Source organism: Carcharhinus amblyrhynchos, chromosome 25 (assembly GCF_965287045.1).
Source record: "Carcharhinus amblyrhynchos chromosome 25, sCarAmb.v2.hapA, whole genome shotgun sequence".
NCBI lineage: Eukaryota > Metazoa > Chordata > Chondrichthyes > Carcharhiniformes > Carcharhinidae > Carcharhinus > Carcharhinus amblyrhynchos.
In genome coordinates, this window is record NC_137348.1 from 15700077 (window position 1) to 15720280 (window position 20204).

At 40.7% G+C, this 20204-nt stretch overlaps 1 protein-coding gene across 5 annotated transcripts in view; it reads right to left on the reverse strand.

Moving 5' to 3' along the window:
- The window catches only part of ttll11 (tubulin tyrosine ligase-like family, member 11), a 133214-nt gene that overhangs the window by 57535 nt on the left and 55475 nt on the right, over positions 1-20204 (reverse strand). For all 5 annotated transcript variants that reach the window (XR_013889460.1, XM_080212172.1, XM_080212170.1 and 2 more), the window contains 2 exons: positions 19043-19138; positions 649-767 (listed from right to left, as the gene is read on the reverse strand). Coding sequence is in view for 4 of the 5 variants with exons in the window: in XM_080212172.1 (XP_080068298.1) it covers positions 649-767; positions 19043-19138 (215 nt within the window). In the remaining variant the exon portion in view is untranslated. The remainder of the gene's footprint in view (positions 1-648; positions 768-19042; positions 19139-20204) is intronic.

Consider the following 20204-nt stretch of genomic DNA (forward strand, 5'->3'; position numbering starts at 1 on the left):
ACATAAAGCACTAAAGTTTATGGTCACATGTTTGCCTTTGGACAGTAGATTAGCTCTCTACTATATGTCATTGTATCTCATATTTAGCCATAGAAAATTTCTGCTCCTAGCTGACAGCTATTTTGAAATGCTAGAGAATTCTGTTAAAGACAAACAACCGCACATCAAATGTCCAGAAAGATCTGGATATACAGGGTATTGTATGCTGACATCACATTTATGATCTAAGATAACTGGCTATGCAATTTGGGAATTCTACTAAAATTAGGTTCCAATACATTCCACAATGTTTCCTATTATTAATTTATTCATCATCAGTAATTTGTGACATTTGTCAACTACATCTCATGTAGTCCAAAGTGACACCGCAATGTCCATAATGCAGCTAGAACTGGTGCTCATTATCAATACTTAAGATTGTGAGACTTCAAAATGTTGTCTTATCTTTTTAACAACCAATAGTGCAGTTAGGGGCTGTCTTACTCTTTTATAGACCCTAAGGCAAATATTCCACATTACATGTTGGGTAGACTGACACCTGGTGTATCAATATGTTTTTAACTAAGAAGATCTGTTCCACATACTGCAGTGTTGAAAAGAAAACAAGATTCTATGATGAGGGAAATTTAAGTTTAACATAAAACTTACTGTTGGAGACAGTTTTTTTTAAGTGCTGGATCCACCAAACGAAGCGTATCTCTAATGATGGCAACTTTTATTTCCTCATCCACAGGACTAGCGACATATTCAAACAGTCCTGGAGAAATCTGTGAAGTAAACAACACTTCAAAACTGCACTGCATCAAAGGCTTCCTAAATCTCACATTACAGCACAAATCTTTGCAATGTTACAAGTTGTTTTTCTCACATAATATCTTTTTAAAAATTTCACAAATAAGCAATAGCTCGTGCAATTTGTAGAGCAACACTTTAAAGTGAACACTTCAATCAATATTTTTTGATCCCTATATGGCTAAGTACAAAACAAAATATATAAAGCTAAATCACAGCATAGACAGTCTGGATATTTGGCTAGACACCACAAGAACAAGGGCAGTAAATCAGCGAATGCAAGTTCCAGTCTTGGAGTCTTCAATGCAAATATCTTAAAAGTTTGAAAATATGTAATCATAAGAAAGGGAGAATTCAGTCACATGATGTTATGTGCTCTTTGCCCTCCCTCCTCATCTAACATTGGAAAAGATTAAGGCATAAATGTTCTTCCTGGCTGGGACTGGAATTTTACATTTCACAATAAATTCTTGGTAAATTCTTTGTTCATCCCCCATTTCTAGTCTTTTCCCCAATCAACCCATGTCATTTGATAATATTACTTTATTTGTTGGAGGTATTTGAGAATTCAACAATGATGTGCTTAAATGTTTTTATATTTGAAACGGGGCGTTGAACATTTACTTTAGCAGATTTCTCAATTTCAGATCTGCCTTGAAAAGGAAGTAGGGTGGAATATAAAGGCTGAGTGGGTGATATCAATGACAAGCTTTGTTATGTCAAATAAACGGTACAGATTTTTCTATTTTCCTCAGATATTTTAGATAAAGTCTCAATCCTCCTATCCATACTAAACCAAAAAGAATTGCTAAGTGAATTCATTTGAGAAACTATCAAAAGACACAATTTGCAATCTCGCACCAATTTCAGATTGGTGAATCTCAGTCTACAAAATCAAAAAAGTGAAGATACTTTTCAAATCATTAGCTAGAAAGTGTGCACTCTGTTACATGACACTACATTAATTTGATTAAACTAGTTCATGGACACAACTGTTAAGAACAGTACATAGCATTCTGGATCCTGCAATCCTTCTATACTGTTCATTTATGAATCAAACAAAGCAAAACAGGCAGAAGGAACAAGTGATTCATTTGAATAATGCCTATGTTTACTTAATTACATGACTCTCTATATGATGCTGGCTGTTATCCATACTTGTAAACAAGAGTTCTGCATAATCATCAATTTCATGTGGTAGCTAAGCAGATCCCCATAGCAAAAGGGGCAAGGGTTATTTTTATGTGCACAATTCTGGGCAGTTAACCCAATGGCATTTGTAAAGGACATAAAATAAATATTCCTTAATTGTACTTGTAACTCTGGAATTATGTGGCCCATTTTAATAGTGGTGAGTATTATTGAGAACCACAGGACAATGCATTAACTATAATAAGTACTTTTATGAGTTAGTTCAAATGCAGAGAGCTATTAAAAATAAAGACTTGCATTTATATAGCACTTTTCACAACCACTGGATGTCTCAAAGTGCTTTTCAGTCAATTATGTACTTTTGAAGTGTACTCAATGTTTTAATGTGTCATTTTTCACAAATGAATTATTCACTGTTTATGCCAATTAAAAAAATTATGAACCATATATTACTAAATTTTAATTAACATGTAATTGCTCCAATATGCAGTAAAGAACTGCATAATCATGAAACAGATTTGTGTCTATCTTGCATCTAGAGAATATTATTCTAGCACAAACAAAACAGGAAAATAATGAACAGAGTCCCTTGACAATGCCCTTTTGTACTGTCCAGGGATTTCTGGGTGCGCCCCAATAGGGAATAGAGGTCTTCTGCCTGAAACAAGCAGAGTAATTAAAATTTAAACTTGATGAGCCTAGATTGACACCACAGACTTTTACTTTTCTTGATTTGCATTCAAAGAGGCATTCATTAATAAGGCACCTTTCTCTTGGCACCCATCTCTCACAATTTGGAGGCAAACATTATTGGTCAGCCAGATATTAAAATCTATCCTTCCATTAGACAGGCAATTAGATTAGCAGTACTAAGCTGGTTGTTATTTTTAAATGGTTGCTAAAAGGCCACTGAGCAAACAATCACATCTACTTTCAAGCTTGCAGTTCCTACTTCTGGGCACAGACATATCAAACTGCACTCTGCTTGGGAATGTCAAGCTCAGAGGAATGTTCTGAACACAGAAATGGAGCATTCAGGTTAGATCACACTAATAAACATTTGGTGACTCTGACTCTTTGCATCCAAACTGGGAAAGAAGGAAATTGCCTTTAATGTGTCATGCAAGCTGTTGCCTCCCTGCAGGGGTAACCAAACTATTCTCACACATGGATTTAATGCTAAATATATATGACACAAAAACAAACTCTCACAGATGTTGAAAATCTGAAGTAAAAACTGAAAAATGAAAATACTTAAATCAGGCAGCATCTGCGAAGAAAAAAACAAAGTTTAACATTTCAGGTTGATGACTTATTGCCAGAACTATACTTCATGTAACAGCACATTGATATTTGTAGTAATTCAGGCCTGTTTCCATAACCTATACCCTTTATTGTGAACCAAAAGAAAAAGCCGCTCCTGTGGCTTCGTCAGGTAGTCTTCATCTCAGAACCTACAACTCCAGTCCAGGTAAAGTTACATGCTTAAGAACCCCTGTTGGCTTCTTCCCATTGGGCAAGCCTCTGTTCATTCAATAAGGCAGCTTGAACTCCACAAAGTCCAAGGATAGATCTATTAATGATCCCCATGGACTTTCTGGCCGTCATGACATCCCTCCCCTCTTAGTTCCAAGTTTCTCTCAACAGCTCCACTGTAAGGAATTCCTTTCTGGTGCTTGGAGCTTGGATGGATATCTGTTGAAGATGGGGCTGGATTATGCTGTATACCAAACAATGGACCTTTTTCAAGAGAGAATCATAGAGTTACCAAAGTAGGTTCCCCCTCAAGTTTTGCTTCAGCTCAGAGGCAGAATTCTTCAGCCTCCATCTCAGAGTCTGTCTTTGCCATCTGGAGGGGCTAATGTGGAGTCAGCTTTAAGCTGAGGGCTGGCAGTAACACTGACTATCTCCATGACTGGCGGCAGGGTGGCTCGGGCAAGGACTCCTTGAGGTGGTCTAAGTGCTCTTTTAGGGTTTTACCCTGAACTTTGATGACCTTGTAAGATACTGGTCCTGTTTTCTCAATAATGATCCTAGGGACCATCCCTGAAGATCCTTACATGAACTAGATCACTTGCTGGAAAAGTTCATTCTGCCCTCACGGAATCCAATTTTTCTTGTTGGGCCTCCACCTTCCCTGCCAAGTTTGGGAATAATACTCAATCTGGCATGAAGTCATCATCCTATTAACAGCTCTGCTGAAGCAAAACCTCAGAGTCACAAAGGTTTATAGCATGGAAACAGCCCTTTGGCCCAACTTGTCCACGCCATCCTTTTTTTAACCACTAAGATAGTCCCAGTTGCTCGCATTTGGCCCACATCCTTCTACGCCCATCTTACCCATGTAACTGTCTAAATGCTTTTTAAAAGACAAAACTGTACCGACCTCTACTGCTACCTCTGGCAGCTCATCCCAGACACTCACCACCCTTTTGTATCTCTCCCTTCTCACCTTAAAACTATGCCCTCTAGTTTTAGACTCCCTTACCTTTGGGGAAAGATATTGATTATCGAATTGATTATCTACCTTATCTATGCCTCTTACTATTTTACAGACCTCTATAAAATCACCCCCAAAATCACCCCCAAACCTCCTACGCTCCAGGGAGAAGTCTCAGTCTATTTGGCCTATCCTTATAACTCAAATTATCAAGTCCCAGTAGCATCCTAGTAAATCTTTTCCGCACTCTTTCTAGTTTAATAATATCCTTTCTATAATAGGGTGATCAGAACTGTATGCAGTTCCAATTTTTGTTCGATTACAGGATTACGCCTGTTGTGGTGTGGGGTGTGGTCCTGTAATCAAACAAAACTTGTGCCAGTTTAGTCACAATTAAACTAATTGTTTAATTATTAGTTAATTAAATAACTAATAGATTTAGTTATTAACTAATAATTAAATCCATTATACTTTAATGGATAATTATAGCATCCATTAATGCTGAGTGCTGCCAGTTGTTCCTTCATGCCATTTTTGAAGGTTTGAACCGTTTGTTTTGTCAGTCCATTTAATGACGGGTGATAAGATATGTTGGACGCCATTGGAGAGCAGGACGTCTGGAAATCATAGCTAATGAAGGCCATGCCCTTATCGAAAACCAGGATTTATGGTATTGTGTGTGCTGAAGCTTTGCCGCAACTTCTTGATCATAGCCTGAGGGGGGCTCATGTAGTGCACCTCCAACCATTTGGAGTATGTGTCTACCATGATCAAAAACACAGAACCCATAAAGCCCACATGTACATGCATCTGTGGACTGCCAGGCCACTCCCATGGGTGTAGGGAGGCTGAGGGTGGGAGTGTTTGATTTTCTTGGTAAAGGTCACTTAGCTTTACCAAGTCTATGATGTCAGAATCAAGGCCAGGTCACCAGACACAACTCCTGGCCAGCAACTGAATTTTTGATACTGCCAGGTGGTCAATATGTAGTTCTGTTAATTTTGAACGCCTCCTGGGGGCAGAACAATTACTTGGCACTGGAATGAATGATCCCATCTTCAACACTAAGTTCAGCCTTGTTGATGAGGTAGGGTTTCATTTCCTCAGAGGGTCATCCTTGGAATCCCCAGGAAGAATCATGTATCTAATTTTGGATAAGGTGGTGCCTTAAGTACAGGCTTTGATCTGCCTTGCTGACATTGAAAAGGTCTCCAAACAGTTCAGGATCATCACAAACTCTTTTATTGCTGGTAAAGGGGCCGGGCCTGTGGGCAGTGGGAGGCGACTCAGTGCATCTGCATTAGCAATCTTGGTCCTGCAGCAGTATTCCAGAATATTTATAGGCTGCCAATAGCAAGGCCCAGTGCCGTGATGGAGCAGAAACATTAGGGGGAATGGCTTTGTCCTCTTTAAAGAGGCCCAGTAAGTACTTATAGTCGGTAACTTTAAGTTCTTCATCAAAATATAATCACCAACCCTTCTGACTCAATTTGAGAATATTGTTGCTCAGTCTCCAAAAAGGTCCTAGAGGCATATGCAATGGCATTCTCTGTCCCGTCTTTCCAGCAATATGACAGCACTGCATCAACTATGTATGGGAAACAGCATAGTTCAAAACAAGTTATTTTTTTGGGTTGAAACAAGCCAGCAAGTTGGATGACAGGACACCTGACCTGAGTAAAAGCCTCTGCTGCGAAGCTCCCCAAGACCATATGTAATATTTTTGTAGTAGGGAGTGCAAAGGGGCCACCATGGAAGCCAAATTCAGGAAAGATTTTCCGTAATAATTTACTAACCCCAGGAAGGGTTTTAGTTCCGTGGTGTTCCTTGGGGTCGGTGCCTCCTTGGTGATCTTTATCCTCTACTGGATGTAACCCCTTACCATCTACCTGGTAGCCTAAATAGGTTACTTTGGCTGCTTGGAAAATGCATTTCTCCTCTTCATGCAGACTCCTGACCTGGAAAATTATTGCAGGACTTCTCCTAGGTTGGACAGGTGTTCCTATTCTGAAGCCCCTGTGACCAAGACATCATCTAAATATACTGCTACCCTGGATAGCCCTTGAAGGATGTTCCTGAAAACCCTCTGGAAAATGACACATGCCAACAAGACCCCAAAATGTAAATGGGTATACTCGCAGAATCTCTTATGTGTGTCGATTGTCACATTTTTCCAAGAGAACTCGTCCAATTCAAGCTGGAGATAGGGATGGCTTATATCCAACTTGGAGAAGGTCTTGCCACCTGTTAACTTGACATAAAGATCCTCGATCTGGGGCATAAAGTAGCCTGAAGATCTCCAACCAGTTGAGCCAAATCTCCAGAGCCAATCTCTCCCCACAAGGCTTGGTCTGTTCCCTGTACGACAATGAGTGAGACACAACCTGATTTTTGACTATACGTCACTAGGGCTACTACAGTACTTTTTATTTGTAAACCTCCCCCCTTGTAGGTGGTGAGCCTGGCATTCATATCTTCCAACCTCAGGAGTTGAACGCCCGAGTGAAGGTACTTAGACATCTTGTCAAGAGGAAAAAGTAAGCGTATGTAAGGATGAGAAAACAGGATGGGTCGCCTTAGGGTTACAAGATAGCTAGGAATGAGTTTAAAAAAAGGGCTTAGGAGAGCTAGGAGGCAGCATGAGAAGTCGGGTCGGATCAGGAAAACCCCAAGGTTTTTTACTTTTATGCGAGAAATAAAAGAATGACCAGGGTGAGGTGAGGGCCAGTCAAGGATAGTAGTGGGAACTTGTCAATGGAGTCAGGAGAGATAAGTGAGGCGTTGAATGAATACTTTTCTTCAGCGTTCACTAAGGAGAGGGGCCATGTTTTTGAGGATGAGTGTGTGATACAGGCTGAAAGGATGGAGGAGGTAGATGTTCTGAGGGAAGATGTATTAGCAATTTTGAAAAACCCAAGGGTCAATAAGTCCCCTGGGCAAGAGGGGATACATTCTAGGATACTTTGGGAGGCAAGGGATGAGATTGTGGAGCCTTTAGCTTTGATCTTTGGGTCCTCACTGTCCACGGGGATTGTGCCAGAGAACTGGAGAGTGGCAAATGTTGTTCCTATCTTCAAGAAAGGAAATAGGAATGATCCTGGTAATTATAGGCCAGTTAGTCTTACTTCAGTGGTTAGTAAATTAATGGAAAGGGTCCTGAGGGATAGGATTTATGACCTTTTGGAAAGATGCGGCTTAATCCGCGATAGTTAGCACGGTTTCATGAGGGGTAAGTCTTGCCTCACAAATTTGATTGAATTCTTTGAGGAAGTAACTAAGTGTGTAGATGAAGGTAGAGCAGTTGAAGTCATATACATGGATTTTAGAAAGGCGTTTGATAAGGCTCGCCATGGTAGGCTTATGAAGAAAGTAAGGAGATGTGAGATAGAAGGAAATTTGGCTGTTTGGATAAGTAACTGGCTGTCTCATAGAAGACAGAGGGTGGTGGTGGAGGGAAAATTTTCAGACTGGAGGCCAGTTACCAGCGGTGTACCACAGGGGTCAGTGTTGAGTCCTCTGCTATTTGTGATTTTTATCAATGACTTGGAAGAGGGGGCTGAAGGGTGGGTTAGTAAATTTGCTGATGACACCAAGATTGGTGGAGTAGTGGATGAGGTGCAGGGCTCTTGAAGGTTGCAAAGAGACATTGATAGGATGCAGAGCTGGGCCGTAAAGTGGCAGATGAAGTTTAACCCTGATAAGTGCGAGGTGATTCATTTTGGTAGGACAAAGTTGAATGCGGATTACAGAGTCAATGGCAGGGTTCTGAGGAATGTGGGGGAACAGAGAGATCTTGGGGTTCATATCCACAGATCTCTGAAGGTTGCCACTCAAGTGGATAGAGCCGTGAAGAAAGCTTATAGTGTGTTAGTGTTTATTAACAGAGGGTTTGAGTTTAAGAGTCGTGGGTTATGCTGCAACTATACAGAACCTTGGTGAGACCACAACTGGAATATTGTGTGCAGTTTTGGTCACCTCACTATAAGAAGGATGTGGAAGCATTGGAGAGAGTACAGAGGAGGTTTACCTGGATGTTGCTTGGTTTGGGGGGTAGGTCTTATGAGGAAAGGTTGAGGGAGCTGGGGTTTTTCTCTTTAGAGCAGAGGAGGATGAGGGGTGACATAATAAAAGTTTACAAGATGATGAGGGGAATAGATAGAGTGGACGTTCAGAAACTATTTCCTCAGATGGATGTAGCTGTTACTAGGGGGCATAACTACAAGATTCATGGTGGGAGATATAGAAGGGATGTCTGAGGTAGGTTCTTTACCCAGAGAGTTGGGGTGTGGAATACACTGCCTGCTATGATAGTGGAGTTGGACACTTTAGGAACTTTTAAGCGGTTGTTGGATAGGCACATGGAACACACCAGAACGATAGGGAGTGGGATGGCTTGATCTTGGGTTCGAACATAGCTCGGCACAACATCGAGGGCTGAAGGGCCTGTACTGTGCCGTACTGTTCTATGTCTGTCCTCCGAGAATGGATACTGCAGCTCAGGGACCTACCACTGTGGGCCTGGTAAAGGAATAGGCTTAAAATCCCTATTGGCTACTTCCCACTGGGCGAGCCTCTGCTTGTTTAATAAGGCAGCTCGTATTCCAGGAAGCTCACGGTAGATCTATTAATGATCCCTATGGCCTTCGTGGCCATCATAACAGATATACAAACAGCAAAACTGATAAAGAATGGGCATTCCATTGGTACCATCATTTTAAGCATGTTATATATTTGAAATGTTTTGTAACTAAATATATTTTAAAGTTTAATTTCAGCTCATATACAACAGTAATTCGTGGTCATTCAAAACTCTAATACTCATTTTGGTAGACTTCCACCCAGGAGCATTATTAAGCAGAATTATTGACAGGAGGGAAAAAACATGAGAACATAAGAAATAGGAGTTGGAGTAGGCCATCTAGCCCTTTGAGCCTGCCCTGCCATTCAATAAGATCATGGCTGATCTGAAGTGGATCAGTTCCACTTTCCCGCCTGCTCCCCATAATCCTTAATTCCCTTGTCTATCAGAAATCTATCTACCCGTGACTTAAACATATTCAACGAGGTAGCCTCCACCACTTCAACGGGCAGAGAATTCCAGAGATTCACTACCCTTTGAGTGAAGAAGTTCCTCCTCAACTCTGTTCTAAACTGCACCCACCCTCCCGCCTTATTTTGAGGCTGTGCCCTCTAGTTCTGGTTTCCTTTCTAAGCAGAAAGAATCTCTCTACCTCTACCCTATCTAGCCCCTTCATTATCTTGTAAGTCTCTATAAGATCCCCTCTCAGCCCTCTAAACTCCAACAAGTACAGGCCCACTCTATTTAATCTCTCCTCATAAGTTAGCCCCCTCATTCCGGTATCAGCCTGGTGAACCTTCTCTGTACTCCCTCCAAGGCCAATATATCCTTTTGCAAATAAGGGGACCAAAACTGCACACAGTACTCTAGTTGCGGCCTCACCACTGTCTTGTACAGTTGCAGCAAGGCCTCCCTGCTTTTGTATTCTATCCCCCTCGCGATAAAGGCCAACATTCCATTTGCCTTCTTGGTTACCTGCTGCACCTGCAGACTGAGTTTTTGCAATTTGTGCACAAGGACCCCCAGGTCCCTCTGCACAGTAGCATGCTGCAACTTTTCACCATTTAAATAATATTCCATCCTACTATTATTTCTTCCAAAGTGGATAACCTCACATTTGGTAACGTTATACTCCATCTGCCAGGTCCTCGCCCACTCACTCAGCCTATCCAGATCTCTCTGCAGACTTTCCACGTCCTCCACACAATTCGCTTTTCCACTCATCTTCGTGTCATCAGCAAACTTTGTTACCCTACACTCAGCCCCCTCCTCCAGATCGTCTATCTATATGTTAAACAGTTGAGGCTCCAGCACTGATCCGTGCAGCACGCCACTAGTCACCAACTGCCAACCAGAAAAGCACCCATTTATTCTAACTCTCTGCTTCCTGTTAGATAGCCAATCCTCAATCCACGCTAACACTTTACCCCCAACTCCATGTACCCTAACCTTCTGCAGCAACCTTTTGAGAGGCACCTTATCGAACGCCTTCTGGAAATCTAAAAACACCACATCCACCGATTCCCCTCTGTCTACCGCACTAGTCACATCTTCATAAAAATCCAGTAAATTCGTCAAACACGACTTCCCCTTCACAAATCCATGCTGTGTCTGTTTGGAGGGAAGCAGCAAGGTACAAGATCTTTGGCAACCCAAATCACTCAGATAAAAACACGAATAATAGTGCCTATGATTACAATTGTGTACGAGTGAAATGCCTGCTGCTGTTACATTAATGATTCTTATTTTGAACTGACTTCAAATTTTTCAGTAACATTATTGATGGAAGGCATTTCTACACATATACTACTACCAACGAAAAGCTCTGCTCACTATGATACACTGTATTAATCTAAGTGTTGCAATGTTGATCAAAACTAATAAATCAAGCAAGACAAATAGTATAACTTGCAGTTTTAAGTGGAAATAAATTATTCATGTAACACTAAGATCAGCAAGCATCAGGGAAACTTGCAAATTGACAACAAACCAATGTGTTATATTCATTTTCACATATTAAAGCAACAGGTAATGAGAGTCAGCATTTATTTTTGATGGTATGTGTATTTTGTTCAGCTGTACCGACATTCAGCAATGAAATTAAATTTATGAAGTGATAATTAAAAATATATAACCCTTTCTCAACATCTATATTTATTAATATTATGATTTTTTTTCACTGCTTTGATTCTTAGTGACATTTCTGAAATATAACCAGTTCTGTACATTGTAAATAAAACAGAAAATGTTGGAAATACTCAACAGATCAGATGACATCTGGAAAAAAGTTAACAATTCAGGTTGATCATTCTTCAACAGATTATTTCAGATTTCCAGCTTCTGCAGTGTTTTGCTTTTGTATCTTGTTGTGCTCCAATAATCTAACATTTTTGAAAGCATGTTTTATGAGTATGCACAATCATGCTGAGTTGCAAACCAAGTATGTTGTACTCTGTTGGGATATATTCTATCAACTAAACATTAAATTCCCGAGTTCAGCAGTGCTATTGAAAAATCGGGCACTTGGGTAATCTGTCAATTTCAGTATGGCACTGGCACATGTTTGGGAGCAGGTAACAAATCTAGCTTCCTATCTGGAAAAGGCATATATTGTAAGGTGAAGAAGATGATTAAGGGGTGAAATGTCAAACAACCTACTTTCACCTTTATTGTTGCTATACTATATCAGTAGCATTGTCATTGCTTTAGAGGACTAAAATTAGATGACTCATTACAATGTTGTGAATTACTGTTTGGGTCAAATTCTGGATAAAACATATACTACAACACATTTTTGAAGATATTAAGAGTGCACATTCAAAATCTTAGGACTACAGACAATTTAATTGCTGTTATTATCGAATATGTTCGGTAATATGTTCAGCTATCCTCGTCACTAATTACACCCCACCAATTTTCATATCATCCATGAACTTACTGACTTACTGATCAACCCTCCTACATTCAAGTCTAAATCATTTATATAAACTACAAACAGAAAGGGTCCTAAAACTGATCCCTGTAGGACTCCATTGGGCAGATGCTTCCAGGTAGAACAGAAACATGTAAATTTACAGGGATATAAACTACTTCATAAGATACATTTTAAATGGTGAATGCGCGAACTCCAGCCTCAAGAAAAAGCAATGCATTTAAATAGTCTTTCAGGACCAGATGTCTCAAGGTGCTTCACAGCAAAGTACTTTTGAAGTGTTGTTACTGTAATAATGCAGCAAATGAGGTAAACAATTTATCAACAATTTATGGGCTGGATAGCTGGTTCATGATGCAGAGTGATACCAACTGCACGGGTTAAATTCCTGTACCAGCTGAGGTTATTCATGAAGGGCTGCCTTCTCAACCTTGTCCCTTGCCTGAGGTGTGGTGATCCTCCGATTAAATGACCATTCCACCTCAAAGAGTCATCTGGGACTACGGTGAGTATACCTTTTAATGCATCCATCCAGAAATAAAGTCCATAGAATCCCGACAGTGCAGATGAAGGCCATTTGGTCCACTGAATCTGCACTGACTCTCCAAAAGAGCATCTTACCCAGTCCACACCTCCCTACCCTAAGCCGTAACTCCACGTGTTTAGCAAAGCCAATCCACCTGATCTGCATATCTTTGGACTGTGGGAGGAAACCAGAGCACTCAGAAGAAATCCATGCAGACATGGGGAGAACATGCAAACTCCGCACAGTCGCCCAAGGCCGTACTCAAAGACAGGTCCCTGGCACTGTGAGGCAGCAGTGCTAACCACTTTGTCCTTTTACTGCAATTTTTTACTAAATGACTACAGAGCTTTGCCTTTACTATTTTATCCTCCAGTCCATTCCAAATGCTAATCATTCCTTGTGCCAAGAAGAATGTCCTGAGATCAATCCTAAACGTTCCTTTCAACAGTTTTGTTGTGACCCTGCTCTTAACCTACATATGATTCAATTTTAAACAGTTTCCAAATTTAACTTCATGCACACCTTCATAAATGGTCATATTAAGATTCCTCTTTTCTTGGCTGCAAATCACAAATCTCACCAAGTTTCCTGTATCTCAAACATTGAACACTAGTGATGAGTCTTGTGGCTTATCTTTGAACTGCCTTCTACACCAAATGCTCTCTGGCATAAATCTAGGTGTGATGTGGAGATGCCGGCGTTGGACTGGGGTAAACACAGTAAGAGGCCTGACAACACCAGGTTTAAGTCCAACTGATTTATTTGATAGTAAACTCACAAGCTTTCGAGGTTTCCCTTTTTGTCAGGTGAATGAAAAGTTCTGGCCTCAGAAAGAGCATATAACAGCACAGACAGTTTACAGATTACTGATTAGAATGCGAATCTTTACACCTAACCTGCTATTCAAGTCTTAAAGTGGCTAACAATGTGAGTGGAAGGAGTACTGAGCACAGGTTGAAGAGATGTGTATTCCAGACAATACAGTAAGTGAGGTTTTGCAAACACAGGCAAGTCATGGGGGTTACAGATAGTGCGACATGAACCCAAGATCCCTGTTGAGACCGTCCTCATGCGTGCGGCGAACACTTCAGTGGTCACGGGCATTCGGCTTCTGACCTTCGGGTAAGCATTCTCCAAGGCGGCCTTCACGACACACGACAGCACAGAGTCGCTGAGCAGAGGCTGATAGCCAAGTTCTGCACACATGAGGACGGTCTCAACAGGGATCAGGTTCATGTCGCACTATCTGTAACCCCCATGACTTGCCTGGGTTTGCAAAACCTCACTTACTGTACTGTCTGGAGACAACACACATCTCTTTAACCTGTGCTTAGTACTCCTTCCACTCACATTGTTAGCCACTTTAAGACTTGAATAGCAGGTTAGGTGTAAAGATTCGCATTCTAATCAGTAATCTGTAAACTGTCTGTGGTGTTATATGCTCTGTCTGAGGCCAGAACTCTTCATTCACGATGAAGAGGGAAACCTTGAAAGCTTGTGAGTTTACTATCAAATAAATCGGTTGGTCTTAAACCTGGTGTTGTCAGACCTCTTACTATGAATATATCTAGGTACCAGAAATGTCCTCCTAAAATCTTGGGGCTTATGCTAAAATTTGGAGAGCTGCCCCACAGACTAATCAAGCAACAGCCTGACATAGTCATGCTCATAGAACCTTATGGGCAATATCCCAGATATCAACATCACCATCCCTAGTTATGTCTTTCCTATTGCAGGACTGATTCATCAGACGTGATGTCACAGTGGCGCACAAATGGGAGTTGCCCTGGATAGTACTGAACAGAGACTCTGGATCCCATGGAGTCTCGAGGCATCAGGACATGCTTGGACAAGGAAACATGCTGACAACCACCTGCAACTCCTCGCTCAGCTGATACATCAGTATTCCTTCATGTTGAACACCAATTGGAAGAGACATTGAGAGTGACAAGAGCATAGAATCTGCCCTTGGTGAGGGACTTCATTCTATTTTTCCATCACAAAGAATGACTTGGTAGCATTGTTGGTAAACACAGTAAGAAGTCTTACAACACCAGGTTGAAGTCCAACAGGTTTATTTGGTAGCAAAATCCACTAGCTTTCGTCAGGTGAGTGGACTGACGTAACAATGGGGCAGCACTCCGAAAGCTAGCGGATTTTGCTACCAAATAGACCTGTTGGACTTTAACCTGGTGTTATGAGACTTCTTACTGTGTTTACCCCAATCCAATGCCAGCATCTCCACATCATGACGAGCATTATTGGTGACAGAGATGACCAAGTCCCACAGGTCATAGCAGCTAGACTGAGTCTGCGACAGGGAAGGAAACCAACAAGAGGGAAAATTCTATATGGCTTCAATCTCACCAATCTACGTTTTGCAGACATACCTGTTTATAACTGCTTTGGTAGGAGGGACCTTGTGAGGACAAAGTTCCATCTTCATCTTGAAGATGCTTTTTGTCATGTTGTGTAGCACCAGAGGCATAGAGGTTTGCAGAGCAGAAAAGACACCAGCCCATTATGGCTGCACCAGTCAAAAACAACCACCTAATTACTCTATTCCTATTTTTCAGCACTTGGCCCTGGCTGTGTAGACTTGGCATCACAAAAACACATTCAAATTTTTCTTGATTATTATGAGGGTCTCTGCTTCCACCACCATTTCAGGCAATGAATTCCATACTCTCACCACTCTCTGGGTGAAAAGGTTTTCGTCACATCCTCTTTAAACCTCCTGCCCCTTACCTTACCTTAAATCTATGCCCCCTGGTCCCTGATCCCTCCACCAAGGGGGAAGGTTTCTTCCTGTCTACTCTATGCCCCTTAGAATTTTATATACGTTAATTATGTCCCACTCAGTTTCCATTGCTCTAAGAAAAATAATCCCAGCAGTCTATCCTTTCTCTCTTCACAACTTTAACTCTCCAGCCCAGGAAAATCCTGGTAAATCTCCTCTGCGCTCTTTCCAGTACTATCATATCCAGCCTGTAATGTAGATTCCAGAACTGCAATACTCTAGCTGTGGCCTAACCAATATTTTATACAGTTCCAGCATAATCTTCCTGGTCTTAAACGCTATACCTTGACTAATAAAGGGAAGTATATCATATATCTTCTTAAGCACTTTATCCTGTTCTGCTACCTTAAGGGACCAGTGTGTATGCACACCAGTGTCCTTCTGATCCTTGATGTTTCCCAAGGTCCTGCCATTCATCATGTATTCCCTTGCCTTGTTTGTCCTGCCCAAGTGCATCACTTCACCCTTCTCTGGTTTGAATTCTATTTATGATGTGGGTATGCCGGCGTTGGACTGGCGTAAACACAGTAAAAAGTCTGACAACACCAGGTTTTAGTCCAACCTATTTATTTGATAACATACTCACAAGCTTGTGAGTATATTATCAAATAAATAGGTTGGACTAAAACCTGGTGTTGTCAGACTTTTTACTGAATTCTATTTGCCACTCATCAGCCCATCTACATCCTCCTGTAATCAAAGGCTATCCTCTTCTCTATTTACCACCCCACTAATTTTCGTATCATCCATGAACTTACCAATCAACCCTCCTACATTCAAGTCTAAATCATTTATATATACCACAAACAACAAGGGCCCCAATACTGATCCCTGCAAGACTCCACTGGACATAGAGTTCCAGTCAGAAAAACAAATTAATCTATCTCTTAGAATTGCTTCAGTAGTTTTCCCATCACTGAGATTAAACTGACTGGCCTGTAGTTTCCTTTCCATCTTCCTTGAATAATGGTCCCACATTAGTTGTCTTCCAGTTTTCCAGCATCTTTCCTCTCCTGTGGCCAGATAAGAATTGAAACTTATTGCCTGCGCTCAGGCTAATTCCTTCCTTGCCTCACTCAACAGTCTAAGATACATTTCATCCAACACTGGAGATTTATCTACTTTTAAGCCTGGTAGACGACTCAGAACTTCTTCTCTGTCTATGTTAATTTATTTAATTTTATCACAATCCTTCTCCGATCTCTATACTCACACTCGTTAATACCATCACAAAGTATTCATTTAGAACCCTACCTATGCCCTGTGGTTCACACACAAATTACTACTGTGGTCCTTAATGGGTCCTGCCCTCTCAGTTATCCTTTTACCCTTAATCTACTTGTAAAACAGGCACATTCATGACTCCCTCAGATATTGAAGCATTGAATGTTCTTGTACAGCAAGGCCTGGAAAACATTCAAGCCTGCGTTTTATATCCACAAAATAGGAGCAAGAGTAGACCGTTCTGCCCCTGAGCCTGCTCCACCATTTGTTAAGATCTTGATTGACCTGATTATGGCCTGTACTGTCCTGTCTACCCCTTATACATCTTGACTCTCTTTTCATTCAAGAATCTTGACGAAGTTAAACTGTCTGGCTTGTAATTGCTGGGTTTATCTTCACACCCTTTTTTGAAAAATGTAATATTTGCGATTTCTCAATCCTCTAATACCACCCAAGTTTATGCTCTGTAGTATGTGCTCCATAGAATGCTCTCACATAAGAACATAAGAAATAGGAGCAGGAGTAGGCCATCTAGCCCCTCGAGCCTGCCCCGCCATTCAATAAGATCATGGCTGATCTGTCGTGTCTCAGTTCCACATTCCTGCCCTCTCCCCATAACCCTTAATCCCCTTGCCTATCAAAAACCTATCAACCCGCGTCTTAAAAATATTTAGCGAGGCAGCCTCCACCACTTCAACGGGCAGAGAATTCCAGAGATTCACCACCCTTTGAGTGAAGAAGTTCCTCCTCAACTCCGTTCTAAACTGCCCCCCCCCTTTATCTTGAGGCTGTGCCCTCTAGTCACACTCTCTCAGTATCCTTGGATGCGTTTCATCCAGTCCTGGTGTCTTATCAACTTTAAATACAGACATTCTATCCAATACTGCCTTATTATCAGTTTTAAATCCTTCATGTCCAAATTACCTCCTCTCAAGTGAGAACCTAACCACTGCTCATTGATATTCAAAGGCATTACCATCATTGAAACCTCCATATCAACATCCTGGGGTTACCATTGACTAGAAACTGAACTGGACTAGCCATATAAATACTACGACAGCAGATCAGAGGCTGGGAATTCTGCAGTGAGTAACTCAGCTCCAGACTCCACAAAGCCTGTCCACCACCGAAATGGCACAAGTCAGGAATGTGCTGGAATATTATCTACTTGTCTGGATGAGTACAACTCCAACAACACTCAAGAAGCTCAATGTCGTTCAAGGCAAATCAATTCATTTGACAGTTAACAGATGGATATCCACTTACTGAATCAGGCAACAGACGACATTCTGTGATTCTTATAACTGTTTTATTGTGTTATACTATAGTTCAATCCAAATAGCAGTTTTCACTTTTCCCTTCTGGGTCCTCTCCCTGTGCAGAAGCAACTTCCAAATCCGCAAGCTCTACCACCTAGAAGGACAAGTGCAGTACATGCAATGGGAACACCATCACTTGCAAGTTCCCCTCCAAAGCATACAACATCCTGATTTGGAACTATATCACTGTTCCTTCACTGTTAAAATCCTATAACTCCCTTCTTCACAGCATTATGGATGTACATACACCTCATGGACTGTGGCGATTGAAAAAGCCATCTCACCACCACCATCTCAAGGGTAATTTGGGATGGGCAATAAATGCTGGCCTTGCCAGGAATGCCCCTTCCCTTGAAATAACAAAATCTTCAGTATTCCCCTCATTTCATGGTGATCAAAACAAAACACGATACTAGAGATAAGATCTGATCAGAACAGCATACAATTTGACCATGACCTTTTGTTTTGGCAATGAAGTTTAACATTTTTTACTGGCTACATCCCAATGACTGTGTATGTTGTGGATCGAGTGTACCAACAGTCCTAAGTTTTTTTTCAACTTCACTGTTCCATTAACACTTATTTTTTGGCCATTGCCGTCTAATGTACAGTACTTTATTCTCCTTCTGCATTGACTTGAGGTAAACATTCACAAAAACACAATCAGAAAAAAGTTCAAGTAAAACCTGTAATAACTTGCATCAGAATGACGCAACCTGGATGCTTACCTACGGTTGGGGAAACATAACTCATGGTGAATAGGGCAGGTACATTCAGATTGTTCTCTAAGCATGGAATCAAACTGCAAGCCTATTATCTTCACAATATATCTGGACATACAAGGTGAACAACCTTCTTTCAAAATACAACATGGTCTGCTCACAATGACAAGTCAAGATGATGGAAGCCATTCTGCCCCTGTAGCTCATCAAAAATGAAATTTAACAGATATAGTACTGAAGAAAATACTATTATCGCTTCAGAACAACGTGACTCAGGTGCAAGTCACTAAATTAAAACTACCCCTGTTCTTTTCAATGTTAACAATGCTTCTCTCAGCTAACAGTATGAAATCAGTTAATTTTGAGACAAAGTGGCATTCTAGCTAACTCAATGTATCTGTCACCTTTATCAAACCTCCTATTCTAAGGCTGATTTGAACTCTTGTTTTAAGGGTTGATAAGTACAACTTAAATAGCATCTTAGCCAGCTGTGTCATTGTTTCCTTTGATATGTTAAGGCAAATACTTCAGTACCAACTAGCTCTAGGCCCCTTACCTCCTGTTCATGTTCTATTCTCATGCTGGGATTGGCATTCACCTCCAATAAAACAGGCTTCATGTTTTTCATGAGAAGTATATCAAATCCTAAAATCTGTGTAAACAAAAATGAAATTTGATAAAGTAATGGCTATTACATTTCAATATTTAATCTCAGCTATCATCTTTACTATGAGAGAGAGAAGTGGGCATATGATAAGGTTTAAGTTCTCAACAGAAAAAAAATGTTAGCACAAATAGCAGATTAGAATAGTGCAAATTTTAAAAAGAGGAGTTAACAAACTGAGGTGAAGTGAAAAGAGAAATTGGCAAAAGATTGTAGAACAATATTTTCTTTTAAAGGGGGCGGAGATGTCAAGTTTCAGAATGCTGGATAAAATTGAAGAGGATGGTGTCTACAGTTCATTGGAATGGAAGAGAATAAAGGCAATTCGAGACATTTAAAATTAAAGACTGGGACAAGTTATATTGCAAAAGGCTCAGTCCAGTAGTTGCGGGATCTAAAATGAGGGGACACACATTAAATACATATCTTTACTCATTTAACTTATATTTAATGTTGACAATTGGGCGTAGACAGCAGGAGAGGTTTTACACTGAGGGTTGTGAGACATGTAGAATGCACCACTAGTGTTATAAATTGAATCCCAGAGTGCATCAAGATTTAAGAATGGGTTAGATGGTGGAATCTATGGAAGAGAAACAATACAATGGATTGGTGAGATCAAACAGTCTATTTCAGTGCTGTAATTTCTGAGACCATTTCTTGAAACATATATGTCAACATATAAAATGAAAGATTATCATTTCAGTTTGGACTGCATTTTCCACTTGAAATTTCATATTACCATTGCACTCTGTTACATGCACTTTTCCATTATGCAAAATTTTCTGGAAAGATTCTGCATAAGTGTGACGTATCATTTTTTTCCCCCAATGTGCCATGGCAGAAGGTACTACTGCAGTGAAGTCCATTAGCACATCAACACTGTATACATCACTTAAACTAAAACTACAGTTGATAGGGATGTTAACCTCAGAAGGCAAGTCTAAATAATTCATTCTTAGGGCTTTGAGACTAGTGTTGAAAGCTGCCCAAATTGACACCATGACAGAGATGGTCAAATTAATCTTTGATCCTAGACATAGCAAATACACAA